Source organism: Amblyomma maculatum, chromosome 1, assembly GCF_055883805.1.
Source record: "Amblyomma maculatum isolate TAMU_Amacu chromosome 1, ASM5588380v1, whole genome shotgun sequence".
Classification (NCBI taxonomy): Eukaryota; Metazoa; Arthropoda; class Arachnida; order Ixodida; family Ixodidae; genus Amblyomma; species Amblyomma maculatum.
This window is the reverse complement of record NC_139344.1, coordinates 374,760,335-374,787,834: the sequence shown is the minus strand read 5'-3', so window position 1 is coordinate 374,787,834 and position 27,500 is coordinate 374,760,335. Positions and strand designations below refer to the sequence as shown.

The window sequence follows — 27,500 nt, the reverse complement described above, 5'->3', positions numbered from 1 at the left end:
TCGACACGCAGGCGAGTGGCTATGTGCAGCGAAAGGGAAAGTTACAGTGCGTAATTACCGAAATTATTATTTCAACGGCCCGGAAGCTTTCTGTCAAATGAACCGAACGGCTTCCAGCTTGAACAGCGGTGGCGAAACTTCAGTCGCAAGAATTAGAAATGAGAAAATGGGAGTCAGAGCTAAAAATGGGTGGAGGAAACAAATTAAAGTTTAAAAACAATTGCAAATAGCGGTGAGTCAAAGCGAGCATGCCTCGTAGGAAATATTACCTCCCGGAAGCATTTCGTGAATTTAGGGCAACATAAATTTTAAGGACAAAAACAGAGAGAGAGGAATAGAGATGGGTATAGAAGAAAGAAAGAAAGAAAGAAAGAAAGAAAGAAAGAAAGAAAGAAAGAAAGAAAGAAAGAAAGAAAGAAAGAAAGAAAGAAAGAAAGAAAGAAAGAAAGAAAGAAAGAAAGAAAGAAAGAAAGAAAGAAAGAAAGAAAGAAAGAAAGAAAGAAAGAAAGAAAGAAAGAAAGAAAGAAAGAAGGAAAGAATTTGGCTAAAGCATTGGCGTGTAATACAAAAATATTGTTAGTATAACATAAGCAACAACGCTTAGGAGGCAACACCAGCGGGATGTAACACCGCGAGTAACGTCTGAGCATCAGGTGGCCCATTGCTGAAAAAAAAAAAAAGCCCGATACTGTTTCTTTAGAAGTCGGTCAGTATTTAATGCTCCAGCATTAAAACCTTCACTCGGGGATTCATTGATTATTAGCGTTCATTCTAGTGCGGTCGTCCGCCTACGAAGGCAAACTATACACAGCTCCCATCGCATTATTACACTATAAGTGTTACACTAAAACTTGCATTATTTGTTGTGTGTGATCGTCATTCGCGTGAAACACGGAAAGGGAGTGGACAGGTACCAAAGCTACAGCTGGCATGAGTGAGTGTGGGTGGTGGAGATGACAAGTATCTGTTCAAAGTACCCATGTCCTGTGCGCATACACTAGATTCGCGGCCATGCTCGCGATCCACATAATATTCAAGCGGATGCTATGAGGCACATAAACACATCAGGCGATCCACCACCTTCCCCTCTTCCCCCAGATCCGTTCCTGTCCCACGTTTCCGATTCGCAAGTTCTGCGCCAGTGAACACGCGCTCTCATTCCTCCGTGTTCGCACCCTCTCCCCCGTAGTCTTACTCGGCAGGAGGAGGTAACAGTGCGCCGGATCCGGGCAGGGGCGGCTCTGACCCCATCTGTTCGACATCGATGGCGAGAAAAAGATCTACCAGTGACTGACAGGTGCCCTTACTGTGACACTCCACCTGACGTCTGCGATGTGCATCACTTGTTGTGGACGTGTCCATCAACGACTCACATTAGGCAACGGATAATCATGATGGTGGGCCTGCGGTGGAATCGCGATAGTGATTATGAGAAATTGACAATGGACAATCGCTATACTGCCAACCTTCTCGAATACATAAGCACAACTGGACTTCACTCCTTCTCTTAACTTTCTATCTCCTGCATCCCATTCCCCTTTTCTCAACTTATGCCTTGTGGCAAACTTTTCGAAAAAAAAAAGTATCCGCGGGAAAGACACGCTTGTATTGGAGGTGGGATGGAGGGGAAAAAGTATGCGCTAAGGATGCATGTGTGGAAGGCGGCGTGATGTGAGGTATCGATTCAGTGAGTGCTCGTGGTGCTTAGCAGGTACAAGGTGCATGTCTCTGACGTGAGCGCGTGATGTAATTAATGCTTTACGAGTGACGAGCCAGGCGCCGCAGACCTCCGTCGTTCTCGACAGAATTAAACAACGTGGTTACAGAGAACAGAAAAGAGATGGGTGGGGGAAAGAATCTTGCTGAATCTTGGGAATGCATTACCTTCGTATCTACCTTACGAACGTCCATGCATGTATTTGTGAAATAATTGTGCAGTATTATGCAGACGATGCGTCATTCTGAGTCATTGTATCGAAATAGGGAGTTTCTAATGGTTACGCCGGCAGTATGAATAAAACAGGAAGCTTCTGCTTGTCGCAACAAACCATTCTTAACAAATGTGAACTCTACCAAATAATCATTTAAGGACTGCTGTAAATCTGGCAGAGATAGAGCGAGCAGACGCTCGCTTAACAGCGGAACATGCTTGAATCACAGCCGCACCCAGCTCATTTCTATTGCGCGGCCATGTTTGCCCAAACTAAACAGCCATCCTTAGCTGACATGCATACGGAGCACTCGGGTAGATTCATGTAGATACTTCAACAACTCACTACTATTTTTGTGCACGTACATACAAAATCACCAAAAAAAATACTATATCAAGCAGGGAAGGAAAACCTTACGCGCCGACGAGAATTCAGTGTTTTTAAAACGAACTTTAATTTGAAATCGAAGCTATTTGGTGAACACGATATTAACTCAAGAATACAAACAGTGAAACGTAACCACATCTGATAGTTGCAAGAGTCATCCATAACTGCGAACAAATAAGACGATACGAGATTTCCAAGTAAAGAGGATCAGGTACGCTGAGACACAAAGGTCTGACGAGCATAACAGCATAAAGCCAGCCCTGACGTGACCGCTTTGTGGCGACGAGCAGGTTGATCGTGCTGCGCCTACTGCTGTATTACGCGTCTTTCTGGGTCGTAGTCATGGATCCTTCCATGTCCTAAGGTTAAGAGGGTAGCCGCTTAGCCACCTTAGTGCCAGCCGTAAAGGAAAACAACGCGATATTTGTGCTCTTGTCTCCCATTTTTCAACTTCGAACTCCCTAATTTATGTATATTTTGTCTTTCGTGTGCCAAAACTTGTCATCGTCCGGGTGACCTTTTGGTGTCTAAATACTGTTCGGGACCTTTATTAAATATACTTGAATTTGGGGTAACCTCTTCGCTTTTTTATGTGTCACTGGCTTTAGTGTAACCTCCAGAGAGTGGTTAGTACAATTCTGTGGCTCTTGACACGTGTTATGTGCCATCTATTAACAGCGGCTTCATTTGCATGCTTCATATTTTGTTTGTTTTTTCGTGCGGGCAAGCTGGAAATGAACAGGTGGGAAAGTCAAACGCCTATGTTGTGACACATTTTTCAGAAAGGCTTGAAAATGTTAAAAAAAAAAAACGAAGTGTTTTTAAGTTGCTTTCCTGGAGAAAATTTATGCCGTAAGGTTGCCGGGTACAGCTCTAGTGCCAAAGTGCATTGCTTCTTTTCTTTTCATTTGTTTGCTTTCGCCAAATCGGCGGCTCCCACCCATACCGTATCAAGCATAGCAGAGCTTGAGATGGATTACAACACTATAGAGACAATTATTTGGGAACTGTACAAATACCTAGGCCAAGAATACGTTTCTAGAGTTAGTATGTGTTGTTTTTTTACTACAGCTAGTTCATCAGGAACAATATATTCTCACCATTTGGCAACAACTTTGTTCTTCGTGAGCGCTGTACGTAGCAATACAGGCTAGAATCATTACTATAAAGTGAAAAACAAATAATCAAACCATCTCGATAAAGCAGGTCAATGTATGTCGTGAGATACCTTGCTTTCTTTTTACAGTGACTGATAGTTCAAGGTTACTTTATTACTATCACATGATGGGCTATAATCTGCTTACATTAAGTACTGGTAATTTCTAAAAGGAAAGGTTCCACAGGGCTAACAAAGACGAATACACAGATAGAAACAAGGAGGACGGACGTTGAACCAAAAGTTCGTTGTCTGAGTAGCTAAGCGCATATAGATAAGCAGGCAGTACATAAGAATCCTTGTAGCAACCAAACTTGTTAACAACTGTCTCACCTGGGAACCTCGTAAATGCGGTTTGCATGTTATATGCAAGCCTTTATAACACTAAATAAAGCACTCACGTTTGGAGGTATGCATCCATGCTTAATACAGAAATACGATTAGCCTTACACGGCAGGCAGCCAGATCATTATTCAGACAAATGATGAGGGATGAAATTTTGCCGAAGGGATAAAGCGAATAGGGATCAGAAAAGAAAAGAAGCCTTTGGCCTTTGACCAGCCATGCCTTTGGGCAGCTGAAACCACCATAATGAGACGTCACGTCCTAATGTATTTATCTCCCCATAAAGCACTCGTTGTGACCTTCCCGAAACAAACACAGTCGTGTGCACTCATGCCACACAGCAGAATTCAAAACAAATGAAACAACTGCAGAAGCCAAAGTGGATAAGATAGTACTGCTTGCCAGCCTTGTCAGATGCAACATCGACGTTCAATAGTTATCTATTTGTTTCTAAATTAGATCACGATTCTTCACTGAGAGCCTCCAAACGACCGCATTTGAGGTTGATATAAGTGGAAAGTTGAGGCAAAAACTAAGAAACACGCGCACGCGTTCATTAAAACCTGAGAGTTGTGGCGTGTTGCAGTGCTCAGCATTTGAACAATACAAACACGTCGATGCCATTCTCCAACCGACGATTGCTGGTTCCCAGTGTACAAATTCCTAAAATATGTGCTCTTGTTATTATGACTATATCGTTTGGATTTTAACCCCTTCATTATTGCGCTGCTATCATTATTTTCAAATAAACTGCGTAAATGCAAGGAAAAAAGAGGCCATGCCTTGTCGGTCGGTTACTCGCCGGTAAGGCATGGCCAAGCGGCTGGAATAGCATGTACTAGGGCGACCTATCCGAGTGGTGGAACGCGCATGATTAATAAACACCATCAGTGAGAGGGGTGCAGAAGATCCGTGAAAAGGCTTCACCCATTCCAACCCTGAGTCTGTCTCTATGCGCATCTGAACACTAATGCTGATGCGATGTTTATTCTTCTTCAAACAGCTAGAAACGTTTTTTTTTTTTTCTTAATTTTCTTCTTTCAGTTTGTTGCTTTGCTTTCTTCCATTACCCCTCGTTGTGATGTCGTCCTTAATTCCCCGCTTGTCGATCGAAAGCTTTCTAATAGCTAGTCAACGTCCGCTCCGTTAAGTAACCAGCGCACTGTGGTGGACGTGCTACATACAACGGGGACTAAATTAGAGAGTCCGAACAACGGGCGCTTACCTGTCTAATAGCCTCACCTCCACTAGATATTATTGAGCAGTGAATGCTGTCGATCGAGCTAGAAAACGAAGGTGTTAGGAATGCAATTTTCTAGTCGGCGAAGCTGCACAGACTGAAATAACAAACCGGCAGAATAATTCGTTATTTTAACAGTATTCTGCGAGTCCTTCCACATGTTATATGAGGACTATCATAGTAGAAGCTGCTTTGAGCGGAGCATTTTTTGCAATTCGTTAAATCCCTCGAAGACCTCAAAATAGTTTTATCCTTATCACAGTTGTCATAACTACCGTCCACTACCGAGAAATGTCGTCTTCTACGTTACGCCACTCAGCCTGTTTATGTTTCAGCATTTCACTAGTATGAGTTAACGAAATTTGTGAACTCCCTGGTAAGCGTTGTGACCAAACCGCTTATGCTTATAAAATCTTCCCGGGTAACCACAATCGGTTCTGCTTCTATGCGACAAATATTGCAGCCTTCAATACATGTGGCTGAATTATCTTCAGAACTAATGAAATGATCGACTTCTGCAGTTCATATTTGCTGAGATTTCATTTTGGTGCATCGCAATCAATTAGTAAGGCCGCTATCCAACTGCAGTGCTGATTTTCTTTGGCGAACGGAGGGATAAACAAGAGTGAGGAACCAATTTTTTCCCGTTCTATTATCTCCCCTTCATAGAGAGATGAACAAGAAGACGAGAGCGTAAAGGCCGATGAACTGGAACGGACTGAAACAAAAAGCGTACTTTGAACCCCCATGCTTCCAAGAGCCTTAATATAAAAAGAAAAGACTAACCCAAGAAGCGACATAAACCAATACGCGCAAAGGAACCGCATTACAAAAGGACTGCGATCCACCGACGAATCGACGTTTTTTACTATTTCGCCTTGACAGTTCTGGAAGCTAAACTGACATTCCAGGACTAGCTCGGTTCGGTGTTCGTGACCATCGTCCTTTGTCTCCGTTGGGGCAAAAGCGCTGGCTTCTTTTTCTTTAACGTCATTCGTCAGCTGATCCTGTGCAGACAGCAGCACTCAGGAAATATTTGCACCCATCTCTTGTCTTCCCACCGAAGCCTTTAAAAGGCTCTAACAAAAATTTAATCTGCGAAATAAGTAGAAGGAAAGTGCACATGGCGCTAAAGGTACAAAGAGACTTTCCATCAAATCTTGCTTCATAGCCGAATGACGAGGTCCATTTCCAGTTAAACACATCAAACAAATGGGGAGGTCAAAAAAACTAGGTATCAAATATCTGGCTCTAAGAAAAGAAGAAGGAAGATACTGCCTAAGGCTTAAGCATCATTACCAGCATCATCGGGAGCATCATCTAAAATCCCGTTGCTTCTGATTGCAAACGAACAGAAACAAAACAAAACGAAGAAACTATCTCATCATAAACTGTCCTCAAAAAACAAAAAATTAACAGTCAAATATGTCATGCGTTTCTGCCTCACCTCTGCCACAACAACCCTGTCTCCACTTTTGTACACGCACATCCAGCCCGCCACGGTAGGTAAGGGGCTAAGGCACTTGACCTTTTAGCCATACGTCTCAGGTTTCATTACAGCCACGGTGGCCACGTTTCAGTAGAGTTAAAACGCACGAAGCCCGTGAACTGCGCGATATCAGTGACGGATACACAACCAAAGGTGGTTGAAATTATACGAAGCAATTCATCACGACATCTTTCGTAGCCTGAGCCACTTTACGACATTGAACCTTTTAACTACAGGCCAAACACGCATATTTTGAAATGCAAGCTGCCTTATGACTCACTACAACGGCAAATGTATTCTTTCGCACTACAGGAACAAATAACCCATAAAAAACATCGGCGGCGACATGATATAAGAAGCTGCTGACTAAAATTACATTGTTGTTTCCAGATCCGATAAAAGCTCACAGGCGATGAAATGCCTCTAACTGGGCTACAGAGACCTCAATAGTGTGGCTTTCTTTGGGGGGCCTATAGGTGGTGTCCCAATGTAGCTTTGCCTCTTGAATGCTTCTTAATGCGCCAACAGAGAACAGGTCGGCTCACTCACTCATGAGTGTACTCATATCAGCACACTCACACTCACGCAGTGGTCATGAGTGTAAGTGGTCACGAATGGGAGCGGCCATGAGTGTGAGTGCGAGTGAGTGACCGGGAAAGGGAGCGGTCATGACTGTGAGTGTGAGGGAGTGACCATGACTCAGAGAGAGCATGAGTGTGAGCGTAAGTTAGTGGACGTGTAGCAAAATTACCGTGAGTGTGAGTTAGTGGACGTGAACAGGCCATGAGTGTGAGTATGAGGGAGTGGCGGTGAATGGCAGCGGGCATGAGTGTAAATCATAGTGAGTGGGGTTGAGTGTCACTGGTCGTGAGTGCGAGTGTAAATGAGCCCTCCACATGGTGCCGTTCTATGCAACAGAGTGCCTTACTTGAACACTATGTACCGAACTGCTGGCAGGTTCGCAATATGCTCAGACAGCCGATAACGATCGTTGGATCGTATTGAATCATCATGACTCGAATAAGGATTTCTCTTCGTGCTATGCCCCAGGGGACATGGTAAAGGATATTATCCCGGTGCTATCTGTGTTTATAGTGTAATTATTTACTAGGCGGAGACGCCTATGTGTGCGATAGTGCAAGATGAAGGGGATAAGCTTTTATTTCGGCCAACCAATTCTCTTCACGGTAAGTCGGTTTAGTCGCGTGTTAGCCTCCCTCGCTCCGTCGCCTAACTCGCTTTCCAGCTTTCTTACTCACTTGCTAGCAAATCCAATCACCATTCACTAAACTCACTCAGTTAGCATTGAAACGTTGGTAAACACTGTCGTATATAGACGTCGTCAATATACGTCGCATGACCGTCCCTGCTACCTGCTATCCTTCCACTCCCAACGCTGTGAGCTCTCAGTCCCTACAAGCAGCTCAAAACTTATGAGGTCCAAAACGAGGCAACCGACCCACCGTCGCCCCGCTGCTTTTAACGAATTATGCACTAGGGGAAGGAAATCAGCCACAAAGAGAGCTATATATTTACTGACCTAGGACTTTGTCGCGCGCATTGGCAAACTCAACAGAAAGCGGCTACCATTAATAACAGCAACTTTATTGGTTTTTAGGACCTGCAGTCCGACTCATCAATGTGAAGTCAGCATTAGGGACTAAGCTTGCTTCTCGCCTGCCAAAAACACAGACTCCGAATGGGAGGAAGTCCTTCGACAGGCCTCGATCCCAAAGAAAGGAAATGAAAGAATGACGGCGCCGTAGCGGCCTTTCCGAAGGACGCATTAACCGGTGTCCTTGGAATGCACTCTTTCTTTTTCTACTCCCTGCCTTTATAGCCAGTCCTTTGGAACTGTAGATGCTTTTGTCGCGGCCGATGGCCGTTGGGTCTTATGTTGTGGCCGTCGAGTGTGACTCGGCTTGATGCTAGTCGTCGGCGAGGGATCGAATGCGCACCCGGGTGTTTGTTTTCGCTTGACATAATCCCGCACCAATAATTATTGCAGGCAATGGCGTAGGCTGGGCCGATGACGTCATGCTTGTTGTTGCAAAAACACTTGTCCACGCCCTAGCAAAACGCACCCCGCGATCTTCCTGCACTGGCAGGGCGCTCGGCTCATGGAACACGATGACATGGTTGAAATACTTGATGAACTTAAGCGGTTACAGATTACGACTCAGGAAACAAACTGATAACTTCGCGATAAATTACTATCTGGGGCATGCGATTCGCCAGGACAGTATGCAACGAACGCATAGGGTCGCTATGGCGGCACATCGTCCACACCACACATGCTTGTGATTGATAGATTGCTTCCCCATTACGTGTTGCTTTCGCTATGGCTAGCGTCAAGAGCACATGCAACAACACCGAAAAGAATTATAGCAAAATAGGCGTTGTAATTTTCTTTTTTTTTCTTTTCTTTTTTTGAAAGAAGATTTAAAAGCAAATTTCTAAATCTTTGTAAATTTTCAATCAAAAACCCTTCTCATGCGCTCCTCTTAAAAAAATTGTTATATACGTACAGCCTTGATCTTCACTTGACTGAAAGCCTGGTTTTGTATACGTAAATTTTGTTGCATTTTCGCGTGTGGTATATTATGACCTGTTTTTAACTGAAACGCTTATGTTGTTTCATGGTTACTGGTCTCCGACATAAACAACATGATACGGATTTAACTGCTTATCAGTCTTTACTGGCCCCTAGCAATGAAAACGAGAAAAAGAGCTTCATCGAGCAATCCTTTACCATCAGGAAGAGAACAAAAACAAGGAACTCAAACGGGGGAACATGAGTAGAAAGCGAACAGTGGTGTTCTCTTAAAAAGCGATCGTTTAGAAATGTGCGCTACTCACACTATTGGTAAGGATTGCTCATTCCGCGGAACGCTAGGCGTGTACAGCTTCGCACGCACGACGCCATTATGTTCAGTGTGCGCATAGGTTTGGTTACCTAGCCATGCTGGATTGAATGCATGACAAATATAAAACGCGTTAAAATGGTAGGATTAAAGCTCGATTAAAGTTATAAAAACTATTAAGCTTTAAATTTACTAATCTTCATTCGATTGTTAGTCTCACAATCATGAAAAAAAAAAGAACCAATGATTTTTATTGCTGCTTACAAGAACGCAACCTAAAAACGATTAATGTTTGCAGCGGTGCAGAAGAGGGGTTAGGCCACAATACAGCATGACGGTTCGACATTGGTTTGCTCAAAGGTGCCAACAGCAACCCTTTCTATAAAATGTGCAAGGCTCAGATTGCTGCGATCCGCCGTGATGGTGCACTGGTTAGGGCGCTCGAGCCCTAGGTTGCCGGATCGAATCCCAGTCGCGGCGGCCGCTTTTCGATGGAGACGACAAAAACTTACGGCCGATTTGCATAGTTAATGAAATTCGAAGCAGTTGTGTAGCCTTGCTTAATCATTGTACTTCAGCACGTCAAGCACGGCGAACCTGCGCCGCAGTGCCGAACGGCCCGGCTTCATCCATTGCGACGCGAAGCAAACGAGTTGCGAAGCCGCGTACTCAGCTTTCCTTACACCATCTTCAGAAATGAGCGAAAACAGTCACAATGTACACCAGTACAATGAACTGCTCTGCTACCGTAAGGTCTGGGGTGAAATTAGAGAGGGAGAGAAAGAGAGAAGAGAGGGAAACGCACTTCAAAGGCGCGGAGGTGAGCACAAGCTGCTTCACAACGTGGCGAGCAGCTCGGATCTGAGATCCAGGGAGCACAGCGCATGAACGTCTGGTGTGCGTAAACGCTGAGTAGCGACTGATGCCCAGGGAGAGATGCCGAAGTTGAGGACGCGTCAGCGACACACGACTGCTCACTCCGGAGTTACACACACTTGTGCAACGCTACCCAGTGACGGCCGCCACGCCCGCAACAGACACGCTCCTCTCTCACTGGGTGCAACTATGCAGCCGCTCCGCCGCTTCAGTGTCCAGTTGCATGATGCGGCGTCGCCACTTTCCCTCCCTCCTCTTCAAGTTCACGGAGACACGGATGGACAGAGAGAGAGAGCAACTTCTGCTGCAGCTATGCGACCGCTCCGCCTCTTCAATGCTGAGCCGAGCGACGCGCGCATCGCCACCTTCTCTATCTCCACTTCAAGTCCACGAAAAAGAGAGAGTGAGCGGCTTCGGACAGACATTGGCGAAATCCGTGATTGCGGCTAGTAGTGCTACGCACTAAAAGGGCGCCTGTTTGCTGTGCGATGTCAGTGCACCTTAAAGAACCCCAAGTGGTCGAAATTTTCGGAGTCTCCCACTAAGGCGTCCCTCATAGCCAGAGTCTATTTCGGACGGTAAACCCCACAAACCAACTCATTATTCTACTGCTTGTCCGACGTGCTAATATCTTTATAAATGTAATGCTACTATGCTTCTCGAAGATCCCTCCAGAACAGTTTTCGTATTGGTGTTGGATACCATATGCGAGATCCATGTAAAAAAAACAAAAACGTTTTTCGCCCACGCTATGTCCCAGGTAATTTTTCATTGCCTGGGACACAGCGTTCCTGACTTTGCTGACTTCGTTCGTATCGAGTCATTTCCAAATGTCATTCAAGCAATTCGCTTCGTTGTCTTGACACCTGCTGCCCAATAAAGGCGTAATTTCTTGGAATACCTTTGCAGATAAGGGTAGGAAAATTAAGGACCCGTTGCGGTGTAGCACTGGCTTTTCTCTCTTATGTGCTTTCCTCGATTAAGGATCACCAAGTTTGGCGCCATGTATTTTTCACGCTTGCTGCCACCGCTAAAAATAAAAGAGGTAAATCAGTTCTCGGTGCCTCACCACTTGTAAAATAGCATTACTGCCCAAATGGACGAATAATGACATCTTAATGATCGATCTGCAGGAGCGAAAGCTATATTATCGGTCGCCTACCACATACATACATACATACATACATACATACATACATACATACATACATACATACATACATACATACATACATACATACATACATACATACATACATACATACATACATACATACATACATACATACATACATACATACATACATACATACATACATACATACATACATACATACATACATACATACATACATACATACATACATACATACATACATACATACATACATACATACATACATACATACATACATACATACATACATACATACATACATACATACATACATACATACATACATACATACATACATACATACATACATACATACATACATACATACATACATACATACATACATACATACATACATACATACATACATACATACATACATACATACATACATACATACATACATACATACATACATACATACATACATACATACATACATACATACATACATACATACATACATACATCTCTCAGCACAACTTTCAACAATTTTCTTGATTCGCCTGACCACCCCACAATGCCTCCCTTGCGCCTGGCTTCATTGCCCGTCCCTTCGACCTTGATCCCTTCACCGCCTGGGCTCCGTTGCTAAGGTGCAGAACAGACTTCTCAATGCGCAACGTATTTTATTTGCTTTGAGACCATACAACCACTCTCGCGCAGGCTGTTCGCTAATGTCTCTATGTTCGCCGTCAAAAGAACGGAATTGCTTGATGCAGGCTAGAGAAGACGAGAAAGCGAAATTTACGGGGTACTTTTGCCTCATCATGGCAATATCTCCCGTCCGCACTGTGATTTCCAAAGAGCCCAGTTGTCTGCTCCTCACTGCTGCTATCTCACCTTCCGCGATAACAGCGGAGAGTCTGTTTTTCATCGCACATAAGCCGCACGTATCGCCACTTGCTTTACTCTTATTTTTCGGCATATTTCAAATCAAATCGAGTCAGTTTATTTTGCCACCTAGAAATTTGCAGATGGAGGGAAGGTGCAAAAGAATGCTGCCCGTTGGCAGCTTGACTGGCCCGCAGCACCCAGTTTGGCACAACGGCAGCATCCGTTACTAGCGCACAAATATGTAAAAAGACAGATAACTCATGTATGGTACAGCGTAACAATACAATAATGTCAGTCATTGAGAAAATTCAAGGGAACAATCATATTTTAAAAAGTATTGCAAGCAAAGCAAAAGAAAGGGGAAAAAAAGAATAAAAAAGCCGACATACACGCTCACACAAGAAAACATTCGTCACAAATAAGAATACATATATATATATATATATATATATATATATATATATATATATATATATATATATATATATATATATATATATATATATAAGCCATTGAATTCACGCCCGTTTAGTAAAGACGGAAGTAAATAACAGAGCCCTTCTTTTAACAAAGTGCCAAAGGCAACAGTTGGTAAATGGGCGGGGTGCAGAAACATGGAGTAAGCAGCCGTATAGTTAGGGATAACGTGGGAGCTAATAACAAATGCCTCAATTCCTTTTCCACGCAGCGCACACACTTATCAGTAGGCGTTAATGAATTTAGCAAACGGAAATCATCAAGGTTGACGACTGGGCACGTTGGTAGGGGATCATACTTAACCAGCCAAAGGACGAGACACAGGAAATCATCCATGTGGAGAAGCCAGCAGAGCTAAAGTAAGAGTGCCGCGTGTGTTTTTAAAGAAAATGAGTTCTAGACATTCGGCATTGAGGGAAGGCGAACCCTGCAAAGAATGGCACGCAAAAAGAAAAAAAAAGTAAATACCAAGGTAACCCGCTCTCAGCTGACAGGTGTGCTATAATGTGCGCACTTGTATGTTTAGGCTTCATTGTTGATTTTCAAGTTACATTCGTGTAGTAGTGCACATTAATTTACTTTTCTGACTCATACTTTGCGCGCGTTTCACAGAAGAGCGCATTTTCGTATCGCGCAGGCAATCTTAATGCGTTCGTTTCAATTAATGATGACAAAAACGTCACATGCCTGACATGCCCACACCTTTTCCTACTTTCGCTACATTTTTCGGCACTGAAAACGGTAGTTTGTATGCGGTTTATTGGGTCAGCATGCAATGAAGTATTACTGATGGTCATCGTCTCGTCGGGACATATCACCAAATACCAGAATTTACTGTTATCATGGCGCCTAATTTAGTAAAATTGGCTTACTAGCCCACTTTCAGGACCTCGTGGCAACTAACCGAAATGGGTTAATGCTTGAAGCTCATTACGCCTAAAATATACCCTACCCTTCTGTGATAAAACGCCAGTGACATTAACAAAAAACCAACGAACGAGGGTCAGCAGCTATTTTCACTCAGTGTCATCAGCGATCGATCGGTGCCATTTTCTTTTTCTTGTTGTCCGGGACATGAATCAAGCTTCTCTGTCATTAGGGGTGTTGTATCTTTCAGCGAACCGAACGGCAGGCAGACGGTGCGTGGTCATCAGCGACACATGTGGTTCTCCACGTTCCGCAAAGCTGTGCTGATTCGAACAGCCAACTGAAGTGGGTCAAGGACGGAGTGCCTTCAATAGCGAGTGCCGCAAACAAATACTAAAACATGGAAGATGAAAGCCGCAAGTGCCACCTATACAGATGGAAATAACTTCGGAAATTACTTCTGAATAAGTCATCTATCACAACATGATAATACTTGGATTTAAGCCCAAACCCTATGGATGGACGAATGGATGGAATATAACAGGAATACCTAGCGATGGCGTCGTCAATGCGGGGGGGGGGGGGGGGGGGGGGGTATACGGTAGTAAAAGCAAAATTTTATGAAACCATCCTTCTTTTTCACAAGTACCCCGGGAGACAACCACGGACTAGACGAAGGCTGAATTACACCACGTTGTAGCATGTCGTCGATCTGCTCAGCAATGGCATGGCGCTCCATAGGCGAAACACGGTAAGGGCGCTGGCGAAGAGGGGCCTGACTGCCGGTGTCGATTTGGTGAATCTCGGTCGCACGGCCCAAGGAAGTCGTCTGAATGTCAAACGAAGAACGAAACTCGTTGAGGAGAGCAAACAGTTGCTCGCGGTGAGTCGGGTCGAGATCACTGGCCACAGATGATTGAAAAAGGTCCCAACTCGGTATATCGGAAGAAGCAGTAACCGGCGTTTGGGAGGCTACGTGGGCACTCTGTGTCAAATACCCACCAACATCAATCGGCGAGATGAGATCTGCAACTTCAATATGGCCAAGGCATTCGCAACAACGATGTCAGTGGCACCGCGGTTAATATCAAGGATAGCAAAGGGGAAGAAGGAGGTGACGGTGAGAAGCGAACATGGGAGAAGGCGCAAAAAGAACAGTTGCGTCTAAGGAAAGGGCACACGCACAGGAACAATCACAGCACAGTTGGGCGGAATGTCGGTGTCGTCGGCGTCAACAAGTTTGGCGCAAGAAAAAGACGGCGTATCGTCAGGAACCGCATCAAAGAGCGCAGAGTAGGCGACGTACGTGGGCGCGGGCGCAGTCAGTAACAGCGTTGTAGCGGGAAAGTAAATGCCAGCCAAGAATTACGTTATGCGAGCATGAGGCAAGCGCTAACAACTCGACGATGTATAAGACGTCTGCAATAACGAGACGTGCTGTGCAAGCAGCAGACGGACGAACGGAATCGGCGCCGGAAATGCGAAGAGAGAGTCCAGAAGGCTGGTTGGTGACTTTCTGAAGCGAGTGACAAAAACTTTCGCTAATGACGGAGTATCGACAAGTGCACGTGCACGAACGCCGTCAACAAAAACTTCAAGGACATTCGGTGGAGACAGACAAGGACTTGTGGTAGGCGAAATGTGTGCCCCAGGAACTGCGGCTGCTAGTTTCTCGAGTCTTGTGTCAAGCTGCGACGCCGCATTGGCGAAAGGGACCGACGGCAAGCGGTGCAATGGAATGTATAGAAGGAGCTGACACGTGCATAGGCAATGCCTCTTCCGTCTTGTCACTTCTTACTCCTCCTTCCGAACACGACTTCCAGCAGCTCGTTTCCTCCCAACTTTGTGATTCTGGCCCGAGACAGCTGGCTCTGTATGTATTCTCGGTCGCTTCACGTTTTCTTTTTTTTTTTTTCTTCGTTTCTGTTCCCATTCATTTCGTCTGGATCGGCAAAGGCTGCTCCTACCGACTGCCCGAATACAAATGGATCTACAAATGAGTTCTCGGCGAAAACAGGGGCATGTGAATGGGCCTTGTCTAAAGCGCAGTTCCGTGCACAGAATGGCAACTGTATCGTCTCAGTGCTCAGGGAGGTTCTCTTCTGTGCTTTGTCATAGATATGAGGTTGCCTGCTGGCTCTAATATCCGCTATCGTGGTCTCATATTGCAACGTACACGGAGTGACAAACAGAGGCAGGGGAAAAGGTCTATGTAGGTATTGAAGGATTTCTGCACTAAGATGACAGCGTAATTTTGTGCCGCCTGCTAGATATCTAGTTAGATAGTGCGAAGTACTGAAAACTATGTGAGAAAGTTCATTGACTCTATACATGGAAAGCTTTCATATTGAGGTGTAATATAGATAACTAAATGGTTGTCATAATTTGGCATATTTCTTTATTTGAATTGCCTTCTAGTTCTAAAAACACAATTCCCCAAGATGGCTGCTTTGCGTTTTTCACCTACTCTGTGCTGTTTATTAAAGTTCACGCGTTTTCTAGCTTGACATATGTAAGCAACTTTGCCCTGACGTAGTATGTTTTAGCGTTTATATTTTAAAGCATCATCTTACGACAGTAATTTTCTTCAGTAAAGAAAAGATGGGTACTGATTTGCAGTCTTCTACTTGGCATATATCACGCGTTAAACTTCACAGTGCAATACCAAATGTACATTAGTTGAGCAACATTTACATTTTCCTAACTAGCTTCAGTAGATAACAGGCCTACTCTTCGCCTTCGCGTTGGTAATACTGTGGGACCTCAAATTTTATACATTTGACGTACTTGCAATGTTTAAATTTGCCGAGATAGCTGCTGGTATGCGTAGCTTATTTAAAATCATCACATTACTAGTATTGCGGTAAGTATTCAAATACTGCTCGTAGTTTCTTTTTCATACTATCTGCTTGAAACTTGGAATGAGGTTCATTCATTTTATCTTATTTTGCTAATATGTTTAATAAGCACGTAGGCGCGATTTTACTCCGCCTCTTGTAAAAGCTGCTAGTAAAGTCTCTTGGAGTCGGACAATGCACGTAATATGCGTTTAAATCATGCGTTACGACAGAAACGTTACCAGAAGTCTCCGAAGTCGCCGATCGACTTGCAACTAACACGCTGCATCATCACTGCTATATAAGGCTATCTACCTTCCGACTTGCTGGAATTTTTTTTCCCGGTGAGTCGGCACTTCTTCTATGACACATTTGCGCCACGTGATCAATGAATGCGAGTTCCTTTTCGGCATTTGCTCCCGTGAAAGCATGCCCTTGGTTCATTGTCGAGAGTTTCTCTTCATGCAGTATGTATTTGCTTTGCAATTTGATAATATATAAGTGATTACCCGCTAAACAAATTGTTTGCCACCAGACAATAGCAATGCCTCTGCAGCGCGTCATAGCATCACATGATTCCCCCCTTCCTTTACAGTGAAGGTACAAAACGTTCAGTCTCTCACTCAGTATCGACCTGCAGCGTAGCTTAGCCTCACTGCACAGAATGTGGTCGAGACTCTGCTCTATCGAAGCGAACGCTGCATTGTTTCTCTCTACCGCTGCTTCCCTGAGCGATTTGGAAAAAGACGAATGACTGCGGTGGGCTGAGAGACTAGGGTGCTGCCGATGGTTGATTGCGGTCGCCGACAGCCTCCGCATTTATCGGTTAGGTGGCTCTCTCCTTGCCTCACCTTCTCCTGTTCGGCCTACAGCTTGCAGCCAGACCTGGGGTGACTTGGCAGATAAAAATGGTTCTACGTGATATGCTAGACTGAGCGAATGAGCAGAAAACTTAGTCAGAAGACACAGACTCGGACACGCTCACGAGTGCTAACTTATCTTTTTTGAGCCTGCTTAGTAAAGTGTAGTAAGCATGGGAGTGTCATGGTACGATCCTTTCGAGAAGCGAAGTAACCCATTTTGCTACGTGGCCCCGCCGCGGTTGAGCAGTGATCAAGGCGCTCCACTTCTCTTGCGCAAGGATGCGGGATGCTGCGCATGATTTCAATGGAGGCGAAAACAAAGGCGCATGTGTGCTGTGCGATGTCGCTGCACACTGAAGAACCTCAGGTCACTCACAACAGGCGTTGCGTTTGGACGTTAAACTTCGATAAACCAAACTAAACCAAACCAAACATTTTGCTATTTGAAGGCCGAGCGAAAACTTGCGCCATGCAAAACTGTGGGTCTGCTCATCAGGAATTCTTTCGCGATAGCGTCATTAGCCCATCGGAGCGTATTCCTCCTGGAGCTGTTTTGCTGCCACATCCGATGAGGCGGCACATACAGCAGCAAAAATTGCAGGCCCTCAAAAAATTGTTGTGGAAATGAGAGCGCTCAACCGAAATCTAGCCCACAACTTCTTACCACAGATTGCAAATGTTTCTATTGAAACGAGTCATATTATAGGGGCCTATGCCATGAATGCCGGTGGGAACCAACTGCGACACAGGTAATCGGCGATTATGCGTCCCCATCAAGCTTTTTTTTTTTTTCTGTCTGCAACGCGGCAGTCATTTGTAGCGATAAGCGGAGGTACCATATGTAAGACCGGTGATGCTCGGAACTACTGAATAAATCATCCATGCAAATTGCGTACCAACAGATTTGATTTGAAGGAGCAGGGCGATGGGTGTTCGGTTTTTAAGGCGGAAGCTTCACTACATCAGCGAGCTCGAGCCTTCAGCATCAGTGCCGGTGGTGCCTGAAAGAGCGCTAACTCGTGCCTCTCCTTTTATGTGGGAGGATGATATTTGAATAAGCTTACCACGACATTTGGATTCACGTTACTCCTATGTCACGTGCAGGAGCTGCCAAATCTGATAGCTCCCTTCATACGGGAGGGTAATATCAAAATCAGCCTGCCAGAACCGTTTTGCATTCGCGTTACCCCTAGGACACGCACACACGTACATTCGGCTTGGTTAAAGGGGGACTTTTTATCTGGGCAGGTAGCTTACGCTATCGCGTCATGCAGTTAAAGGCTGAGCTTAAGTGTCCTGAATAACGTAGCACCCTAAAGTGATAGGGCGTGATAGGGGAATGATCTACAAGGCAATGGAAACTTTCTCTGCCATTCAGGTTTAACTAGAGCTAAACAACAGCTAAGTTTTATTGCTCTATAGCTGCGGCTGGTAGAGCTTCGAAGTCACCGAGGGAAGTCGTGACGGGGCAAATACCTGCATTGTCTAACAAGCAGGAGCCATACTGTATCACGCCCTCCGGAGATAGACGTGCCTTGTCACCGAAGTTGATTTCCGAACTTTTTCGCTAAGTTACAGGATACATACATACAAGCTAACTATTACACAGCCAATTCGTGCAACGGAAAAATGCAATAAAGGAGGGGCGTGGAGAGGGTTCTGCGCGCCGACAAAAAGAAACGAACAAATGAGAAACTTTGCTGACTTTCAACCTTCTTTTGCATTGAGAAGTCATAAGGCGTTAATAATCGACCTTGCACAATAGTTTAAGAACTGGGTGGTTCCAAACACTTCAGTTCGGACATACCATTAAAAATAAAATAAATGGGTTTGGGGGTTTAACGTTCCAAAGTGCCTCAGGCTATGAGAGAAGCCGTAGTGGAGAGCTTCAGAAAGTTCGACCACCTGGTGCCCTTTAACATGTACTGACATCGCAGAGCACACGGGCGCCTTGCTCTTCGCCTGTATCGAAAAGCGGCCGCCAAGGACGGGATTCGATCCCGCATCCTTGGGCGCAGTAGTCGAGCGCCCAAACCACAGCACCACTACAGCAGGGTTTTTATATTAGATATTCATTCTTTCGCGCTCCTCTAGAACCTTGAATCAACGCTGATAATAACTTGATCCAGTTAGTGTTTTCTGTAAAAATTGATCATATGACTCTTTAAGGCAACTTTGCTGCTTGTCCAAAAAAAGCGAACTGTGCTTATCGGCGAGGTAATTGGATTTAAAAATGCTTCCATCGATAGATTCAAACTCGTGACGTTCTTACCGAAGAGGATGAGCTGCCATCGTTCTGATGAGAGTGGTGCTGTAGAGCAGCCTCAGAGACCTGCGACAGAAATTAATTTCGACACATATAAATAATATTCTAATTAAGAGAGCCTACTCATTTATAAAAGTTTCGTTTCTGGTACAGCAGTCCCTTTGTAATTACAGCGTGGTGTGCTGTTGATGCAAGCAAAATTATAGTATCATCAGCGTCCTTTAATATTCCAGAAAAAAAAAACACATGTGTCGTTTATGCATTTAAAATCAGAACTTAGTTGGGGGAAAATGAATTAACATGCCGTTGTTGTTGTTTTTTTTTTTTTTTTCAAGCAATCTTTTCATAAGATCGAACAAGGTCCTCGTGTGGAGAAATATTCTGACAGCAGATTTCCACTAGGCGAGATTAACGAGTTTGGCTTGTATTCACCATGATTGGTTTGGTGCGGCCTGTAGAACCCACACAAAAGAATCTTGCAAATTATTCCCGCAAAAACATGTATCATTAGAACCAGCCACTCTATCTCAGAAAATTTTCTTTTGTTCAGGCGAGCCATATAGCAAATTACTATATTTTTTTTATTCTCCTTTGCCTACCGCAATGATAGAAATAATAGATCATTTCTATCACAAAATTGGTGGCGAAAATGAACAGAAGAACACCAAGATGGACTCTCGTCCGCCATTTTCATTCGCAAATGGCCGAAGCCTCAGATGGCATGAGGTTTGCGCATTATACACATACGCAAACTCGGCCGTAATAAAATGAACTACTGATAAATTAAAGGCACATTTGAAAGAGTAATGTAGTAGCGTCTGCTTGGATAGAAAGATAGGTTAGCAGGCTGGCATAATGATAACTCCCCTTTTAAAGTCGTGGGCAGTAAATCACGCCGCAACAATGGCAGGAGAGAAATTTTCTATCGGCACATATTTACATTATTTTTTATCGCAGCCAGCAGGAAGCTCAGGAATAGTAACTGTCCAGAAGAGTTTGTCGGGTTACCGGCGAAGGAAGCAACGACGGTCGAAACACTACGATTACGGCGGCATATAGGACAAAAGGAAATGCAGGGACAAGATAATACAATGAAAGGTAAACACATATATTTCGCCCGGAGTACCCTCTTTGCAATCTACTTTACTCTATATGTCCCTGCAAGCATTCCGCTTTGCAAGAAAACAAAAAGCTAAACAAACAACAGCAACAACAAAGAAATTGAGTTTTCTGGGCCGAACACGTTGTAGCGAGAGTGCAAATCTTGGCGAGTTATGGAGTGCACTGACATCCCTCGCTGAGCACAAAAGAAAACAATAACTAAACAATAACGCGAATATTCCTTCTGATCCAACAACCTCCTCCCCTCCCCCCCCTCGACACACACACACACACGCACACGTTTCTACTAAACCGCCTTGTGAAAGACGAAACGCACGGAAGGACGCTGAAAGAGTGCTAAACAAAAGCGATCGGGAGGCCACATTTTGTGTGTACAGACACGACGGGCTAGTGGATGTTGTATGAAAAATAAATGAGTGTTCCAAAATGGCACCGTACGGTTCACGGAAAATATTGCTTCGGCAGCCGCTGCTGGCGGGCCCAACGCTAGAGATGAGCTCCAACGCTGAGCTGTCTCCACTTCCCTTCTAGTCTTCCCCTCCTCCTTCCCCTCGTTTTCCAACTCGGCTTGTCAGTGCGTATGTGTAGCTGTCTCCGCAAGCTGGCTACCCCTGAAATGTCGATCGGCACGGACTCCCTAGCAGCGGCAACGAGGCGGCATCCCTCGTTTACGCGATAGACACACGTACGCGCACGAGAGCACAAATGCGCGTACAGTACCTTCAGCTACTTCCGAATGCCCTGCTGTATTTATTTCTCGTTGCTTGTCCGCCACAGACGGGTGTGTAAAATAACTACATGCGTGCAAGAGCCACCACTCGTTACATATGTTGCGTTTTCGCTGGAAGAAACGCGCCGATCAGCCCTTGCGGTAAAGGCACAGGCCACGCAATAGTTTCACGGCGTTCCGCACTATATGCATGCTCGATTTATGTCGTGGCGCAAATGTTGACGCTGCGTGTTGCCCTTGAATTTGCGACCGTTAGAAAGAAAATGCCAAATGAATACTAAATGATTATGAAAGTACCATTTTTCCTAATCGCATCCTTGGCCACATCTTTTCCAGGCTCCATAGAACCCGGTCTTCCAAGCAAATTCAATTAAAGCCTTGTCAGCTTGCTTGAAACACGGATGACGGCGAATATGCGAGAGTATAGTGTGAGGTTTTCTATTATTTTCTCAATACTTCTTTACAGATTAAGGTCATTATTTTTAACCTTATCACATATACTTTATTTACCAAATTTTCTTCATGGAGTAGAAGCCTCAGTTCTTGTGCAGCAGTGCTTGCCGGAAGCATCTCACATTTTTATCAACGAGATCCAACATTTTAGGTTTAGGACTGTGCGGTCGTAATTGAGTGTATAGGATTTCCTGCGAGAAAGATGGCATATTCTGACGTAGCATTACAGTGCCGGTGCTGCATTCTTTATCGCCGTTCTCATTTAGGGAGTAGTTTCTTTGCGACCTTTATATCAGTGCTCCAGAGTCCATCTTAATTTAACATCACTTTAGCCTCGAATACCACAGCGTAAAACTGTTTTTTATGTAAACACTATATTATATTGCCTATAAATGTTTATTTTAGTGTATATTTCATCGCTATTCAAATTAATCACAGAGCTTTTTTTCTGCATAGCTTTTGCTGCGCTGTCGCCACGCAAACATAACTGTGAAAACATTTGAGTGTTTTCATTTCTGCTTCCATGAACGCAGTGTAACGAATCACTCCCGTACTATGCAAATGATTAGTTTAAGGATTACGAAAAGCCAAACAAAGAAAAGAAGCATATTCTTGTCAAAGCTGTTATAACTGTCAGATTCAGTGTCGCGTTACCCTTTTAGTTCCTTTTTCGTGCCCATTGTACTTTGCGTGTATAACGCAACAAAAGAAGCAACAGGCTCTCCTTCGGGAGGCCAACCACTTCTAAAATGCATATTTAATTACAAAAAGCTAACCTTGGTAAAATAATGCGCACTTTCGACAAGTATGTTAGCCGCCAATATTACTAGCTGTCTGCTGTTGTTGCTCACCGAGGCAATGATGTTGCCAACGCGATTTTATATCCTATTCCGCTGAGCGCGACAGGCCTCAGTGTCCGCACTACAGGACAGGTACCGATTTATGGAAAGAAATTTTGGCCTCATACCATTCAGGGGAACAATGGAAGCCTAGAAGGAAGGTACCATAACTGGAGAAATAAGTAAAGCTACGAAATGCCGTGTAGATACAAATAACATGAATTCTTTTAGTTCGGTCCCCAGAACATTGAATCCGTGAAGGAGATATTTATGTCTGATATGACATTAAATGCCGGAATATGATAATTATGAAAGTATTGTTTAGAAAATAAGAGCACATGTACTAAACTGGGGGAATTCGACTCACATATACGGCTTGTCAATTCATAAATGGCACTTTGCTTTTGTAATATAAAATTATTTACTGTAAATGAAGTGCGCAGAAACTTTCAGAAAAAAAAAAAGCAATTATTATTGCTATAACGAATATACCACAGGAAGTAAGTTATATTACTCAACCAGCGCCTGGCATTATACTGGTTAGGCTATATTGGGTTCACGGTTCGCGAGGAAGAACAGAAACTACAGACAGTGCTTCGCAGTCATGTACCGACTCGTACACTGCAAACCTTCCCTGACACATCGTCAAGTGTGTTGGAGTCGGTTCAATTTCGGGGCCAACTTTGTGCTTTCTCCGCCTGCCACACGAGACAGAATTGAGTAGAGGGGTAGTACGTGAAAATCCCAGACACAAATACTTCCTTTTGAAAACCCGTTTTATTTTTATTTTTATTACTTTAGTTAGAGGACCACTTGGGTAACAGCATTCAATCTTTGTTTTGGGTACCGCTTTCTTCCAGAAGTACGCGCAAAATATGGAGCGGGAACCTCGGGACAAATAGGTACATCAATATTCGTCTTTCTTTGCTTAGAAGGGGATCTATCGTGCCACAATATCTGCTTTAAAGCGCTCCAGCAGAAACAGCAACATGAGGTCGTGCGGCTTCGAGTTTGTCCAGAGATCGGCAGCCACAGTGGTGGATATCAGTGCTATCTTAATCCAGAAACGGAGGAAGGTATCAGTCGATTCGGAGAGCAGAAAATTGGTAGTGCGACGATTAGATGTACGTTGTTTCTCTGCTATATATAACAAAAACATACGAGCTATGGTCCAAAACCGAAATTTCCAGTGACAAACGCTGACATTGAGCAGAAATAAATTACGTCTAAGAAAATTATAGTTTCGAGAGAAACGGGCAGAGAGAGGGAGTGTATGTTAAGCCAGTTTTGCCTCCTTGATGTCACCAGCCACTCAATAGCTGTCCTGCGAAGACAGCAGCAGCGTCGTTCGCCCTTCGAGGTTTGTTCGCGCGGTCTGAGAAACGGGCCAGCTGGCACCACGTTGCGAGGTAAAGAAGGAGCGCTGCACGTTGAACACTAAGGACGCTTCTGCCGGCCTGAATGGGAAAGCGGAGGGATGGCTCTATACACGATACTGGCAGTCTGCGGAACTGGCATCCGGGGTGAAAGGTGCTGGTAACAAGCTGTTCGCGCTTGCAAGAAGACCAGGCGGTGTGTTTGGGTTTTTCTATTGTAGCTTGTTCTTCTTTCATGACGGTCAATACCAAAGAATCTATAGCCAACTTCAGGGAACAGCGAGAGCAGCACAGAGCGGAAGCAGTCAGAGCTCCGTCATGTACTAAGAAAAGAAGAGGTAGCACTGGGTGGTACGGAACGTGTTTCTTTACAATAAGCTTCGAAAATGTATGGCCATTTATGCTTCCTTCCAAACTTCGAATTCATTTGTGGAAGTGGATTTGCTATAATACGCTGTCAGCCACAAAAAATAATAATAATAATAATAAAATAAATTTTAAAAAAATGGAAGTCGAGGCCAGGTGTATTATTTATGAATTGTGCGCCAGGAAAAATAGTAACCATCGCCTATTCGAACGAGAACCAAGTGCAATTAAGAGGTTAGTATAGAAGCCCGTATTAGCGTGAAGGCAACCTCTGCAAGAAAATGATCAATCGCAGGCATGCCAGCTGAAGATTTGTCTTTATTTACGCTGGCATGTTTTAGCAGTTTTAGCAGTTTTAGCAGTTTTAGCAGTTTTAGGTGCACATGAGAAACAGCTGCTGAGAAATTCTGTCTGCGTAAGTCTTGCACACTTGAATTGCGTCCACCCTCATTAGATTTCCACGCACATTTGTTCCTGGCGTTTGTTAAAGGTGTGCGTCACTTTCAAGTCAACTATTTATAGCGCTTTGACGCCTAAGGGTTTAAGTAAAAGCGCGAAGCGCATAATATATTGTTTTTTATGATTTTAATAAGGCCTTTCAAAGAGAGCATCTCTAGGATTAGATAAAGTGTGCGTTAGCTGATTATTAGGCGTAAGAGAAGAATAACAAAGGTGCAGAACTAACAACAGGTCTGAAAGTGTCCGGGACCTTTAAAACAGAGAGGGGGGAGGAGCAGAGAACAGGCCGCCATAATACAAAAAAATATGGGATTGATGGATTGAGGAATGTAAAAGAAGCTATCAAATGCAAAGCCCAATTTCCCGCGAGGACACCTGGCCATCTTTTCTACCCCTCCATAACCTTCAGCACATGGTAACCGTTTTCTAACCAGCGTTTCATTGACTAGCCCAGTACAGGCTACCAGCAACACTGAACAAGGAAAACAAAACAAATGTACTTTTTCCTCGAAAAAATTCTGTCTGACAACGCCGGATTGCTGGCATTACGAGAACTTGATGCCGTCGCTTTAAGAGGCGCCACAAAATTTCTGTCTCTCCTTTTTCTCAGGCATTCACACTTCGGCTTCTCGAATACGCGAAGAGTGTCGTCTTCCCTTAGGCAAAGAAAATAGGGCGGCAGTAGGAACAGCTTGTTTTGTGTCCATAGTTTCTCCGTCGCGTTACCCAATCCAAAATGGCTCAGTTTCCTTAGAATTCGAGATAGTTTATGTGCGCCGAAAGATTTTGACTGCGCCCTGCTCTCGGAGATTTCATTTCCATTCTTCCCCGCATCATGGCTGCGAAAATAAAGTACAGCGAGAAAGCCTGAGTGCCTTTTTTTTTTTTTTTTGTCTGAATCGCTTAGCGCTTTCGGGAATAAGGAGAAGCGAGGAAGAAATTTGACAACATTCGCATCTTAAGGAGACAGAGCAGTCAGAAGTATGAAGCTCCAAGACATTTTACTTTTATTTATGTCGTTTTTTGTTTGGCCTGTCACGCGATCACATTGTTGTATGCAGTCGAACTTTGATATTTGCAACAATCTATTTAGATATACCTTAGAAGAAGCATGCCACCTTTTTCAGAATTAAGACCAGTCAAAAAAGGCCTAATTTTTGCTCCATAAAAAGCAAGGGAGATCAGTCTTCAAGTGATCTCATTTTGCTAAACGTCGAAAGTAATGCCTCAGAGAAAGGTCATTTATGTCATCACATCAATTTTGCAATTATACTATGAAGTTCAATAACGGTGTTGATTTTGCGCGGTTTTGTGGAGTTTAACGGTCTCAAACTGACTGACGAAATGAGGGACACTACAGTGGAAGGTCCGAGATAATTTCGGCGAACTGGGATTCTACTGACGTGTCTATTTTTTAACACAGTGTACGGGCGCTTTGCGTATCACCTCCATTGCAATACGGTCCCCGAACCAAGGATTAAACTCCTGTTCCCGACTGTATAGCTCAGCGCCCTACTCAATAAGCCTAGTGGCGGGATAAGTTTAATAATGTCTTGTAGTGGGTTTTATGGCGCACAGTCAACTAAAGTCATCGTGCCCCAAAACGCAACGCTTGACTATAAAAACATGAAAAGATATGCCCCCCCCCCCCCCCCCACCCCCTCCAGAATAGAAATATAAATCATGATCGCCTTGTCGTCGAAACCGTTTGCGGCAATACTGATCATAGCTTGGTTCCTCCGTCACAAACAAGATGTGGGCTGTCGTTTGCTGTTAGCAGCAGGCTCGAGTACTCGAAAGTAATGCGAGAGAAAACGTAAACAAACTGAAGCAAGGAAGGTCTACCAGAGCGTATAGAAATCATTTGCAGACCTCAGCCTTCGAAGGAAGGGCCGAGCCTAAGAGTTCAGAAGTAAGGCCTTCCCAACTTAAGTGGGAACCAAGGCATCGTAAGCCGCTGGTCTCGGTATTGGGCAAGCGAACGGCAGACCGCATAGCTTGGGATAGAAAGAGTGCGTGATGAAATCAACGGTGAAATAGTGTTCCAAACGTATCTGGCTTTATTGACGACGTTGAGCGAATTGTGCGGACGTAGAGGAGGAAGAAGTGCGATGGTGAGGCAAGCAAGAAAGTGTCATTTCTCACGGGTATTCCTTCGTTAGTTGACACAACGGTAAGAGCCAAAAATGGTGTCCTGCAGATATCGGCCGTCATTATATAAACTGCGCTGACGAGACGAAATGCCTAACGAGCCCTTGTTATATTGTTTGCTTAGCATCACTGCTTTTTTTTTTCTTTTCATAATGCCATACCCCAGCAAAATAAGGCTTATGACAAAAGATACGAAATCGCCTTCATTGTTCTGAACGCGATCGCAAAGTGTGTCGTGGGCAGTGCGTAGAAGGTGTTTCACAAGAGTTAAAGAACGAAGCGATACCTAACTACTGTTGCGCGTCTAAATGGGCGATGGCAGTGCAGCAATACGATTCTCTTTTATGAAGAGACACTGTATACCGAACCACATTAAAACAAAATGGACGCCG

The 27,500-nt window shown here is 44.2% G+C and overlaps 1 protein-coding gene across 8 annotated transcripts in view; it reads right to left on the bottom strand.

Moving 5' to 3' along the window:
• Window positions 1-27,500, bottom strand: part of LOC146208277 (uncharacterized) — a 419,325-nt gene that overhangs the window by 187,333 nt on the left and 204,492 nt on the right. For all 8 annotated transcript variants that reach the window (XR_014704690.1, XR_014704687.1, XR_014704691.1 and 5 more), the window contains exon 2: window positions 19,619-19,678. Coding sequence is in view for 5 of the 8 variants with exons in the window: in XM_084592439.1 (XP_084448565.1) it covers window positions 19,619-19,678 (60 nt within the window). In the remaining 3 variants the exon portion in view is untranslated. The remainder of the gene's footprint in view (window positions 1-19,618; window positions 19,679-27,500) is intronic.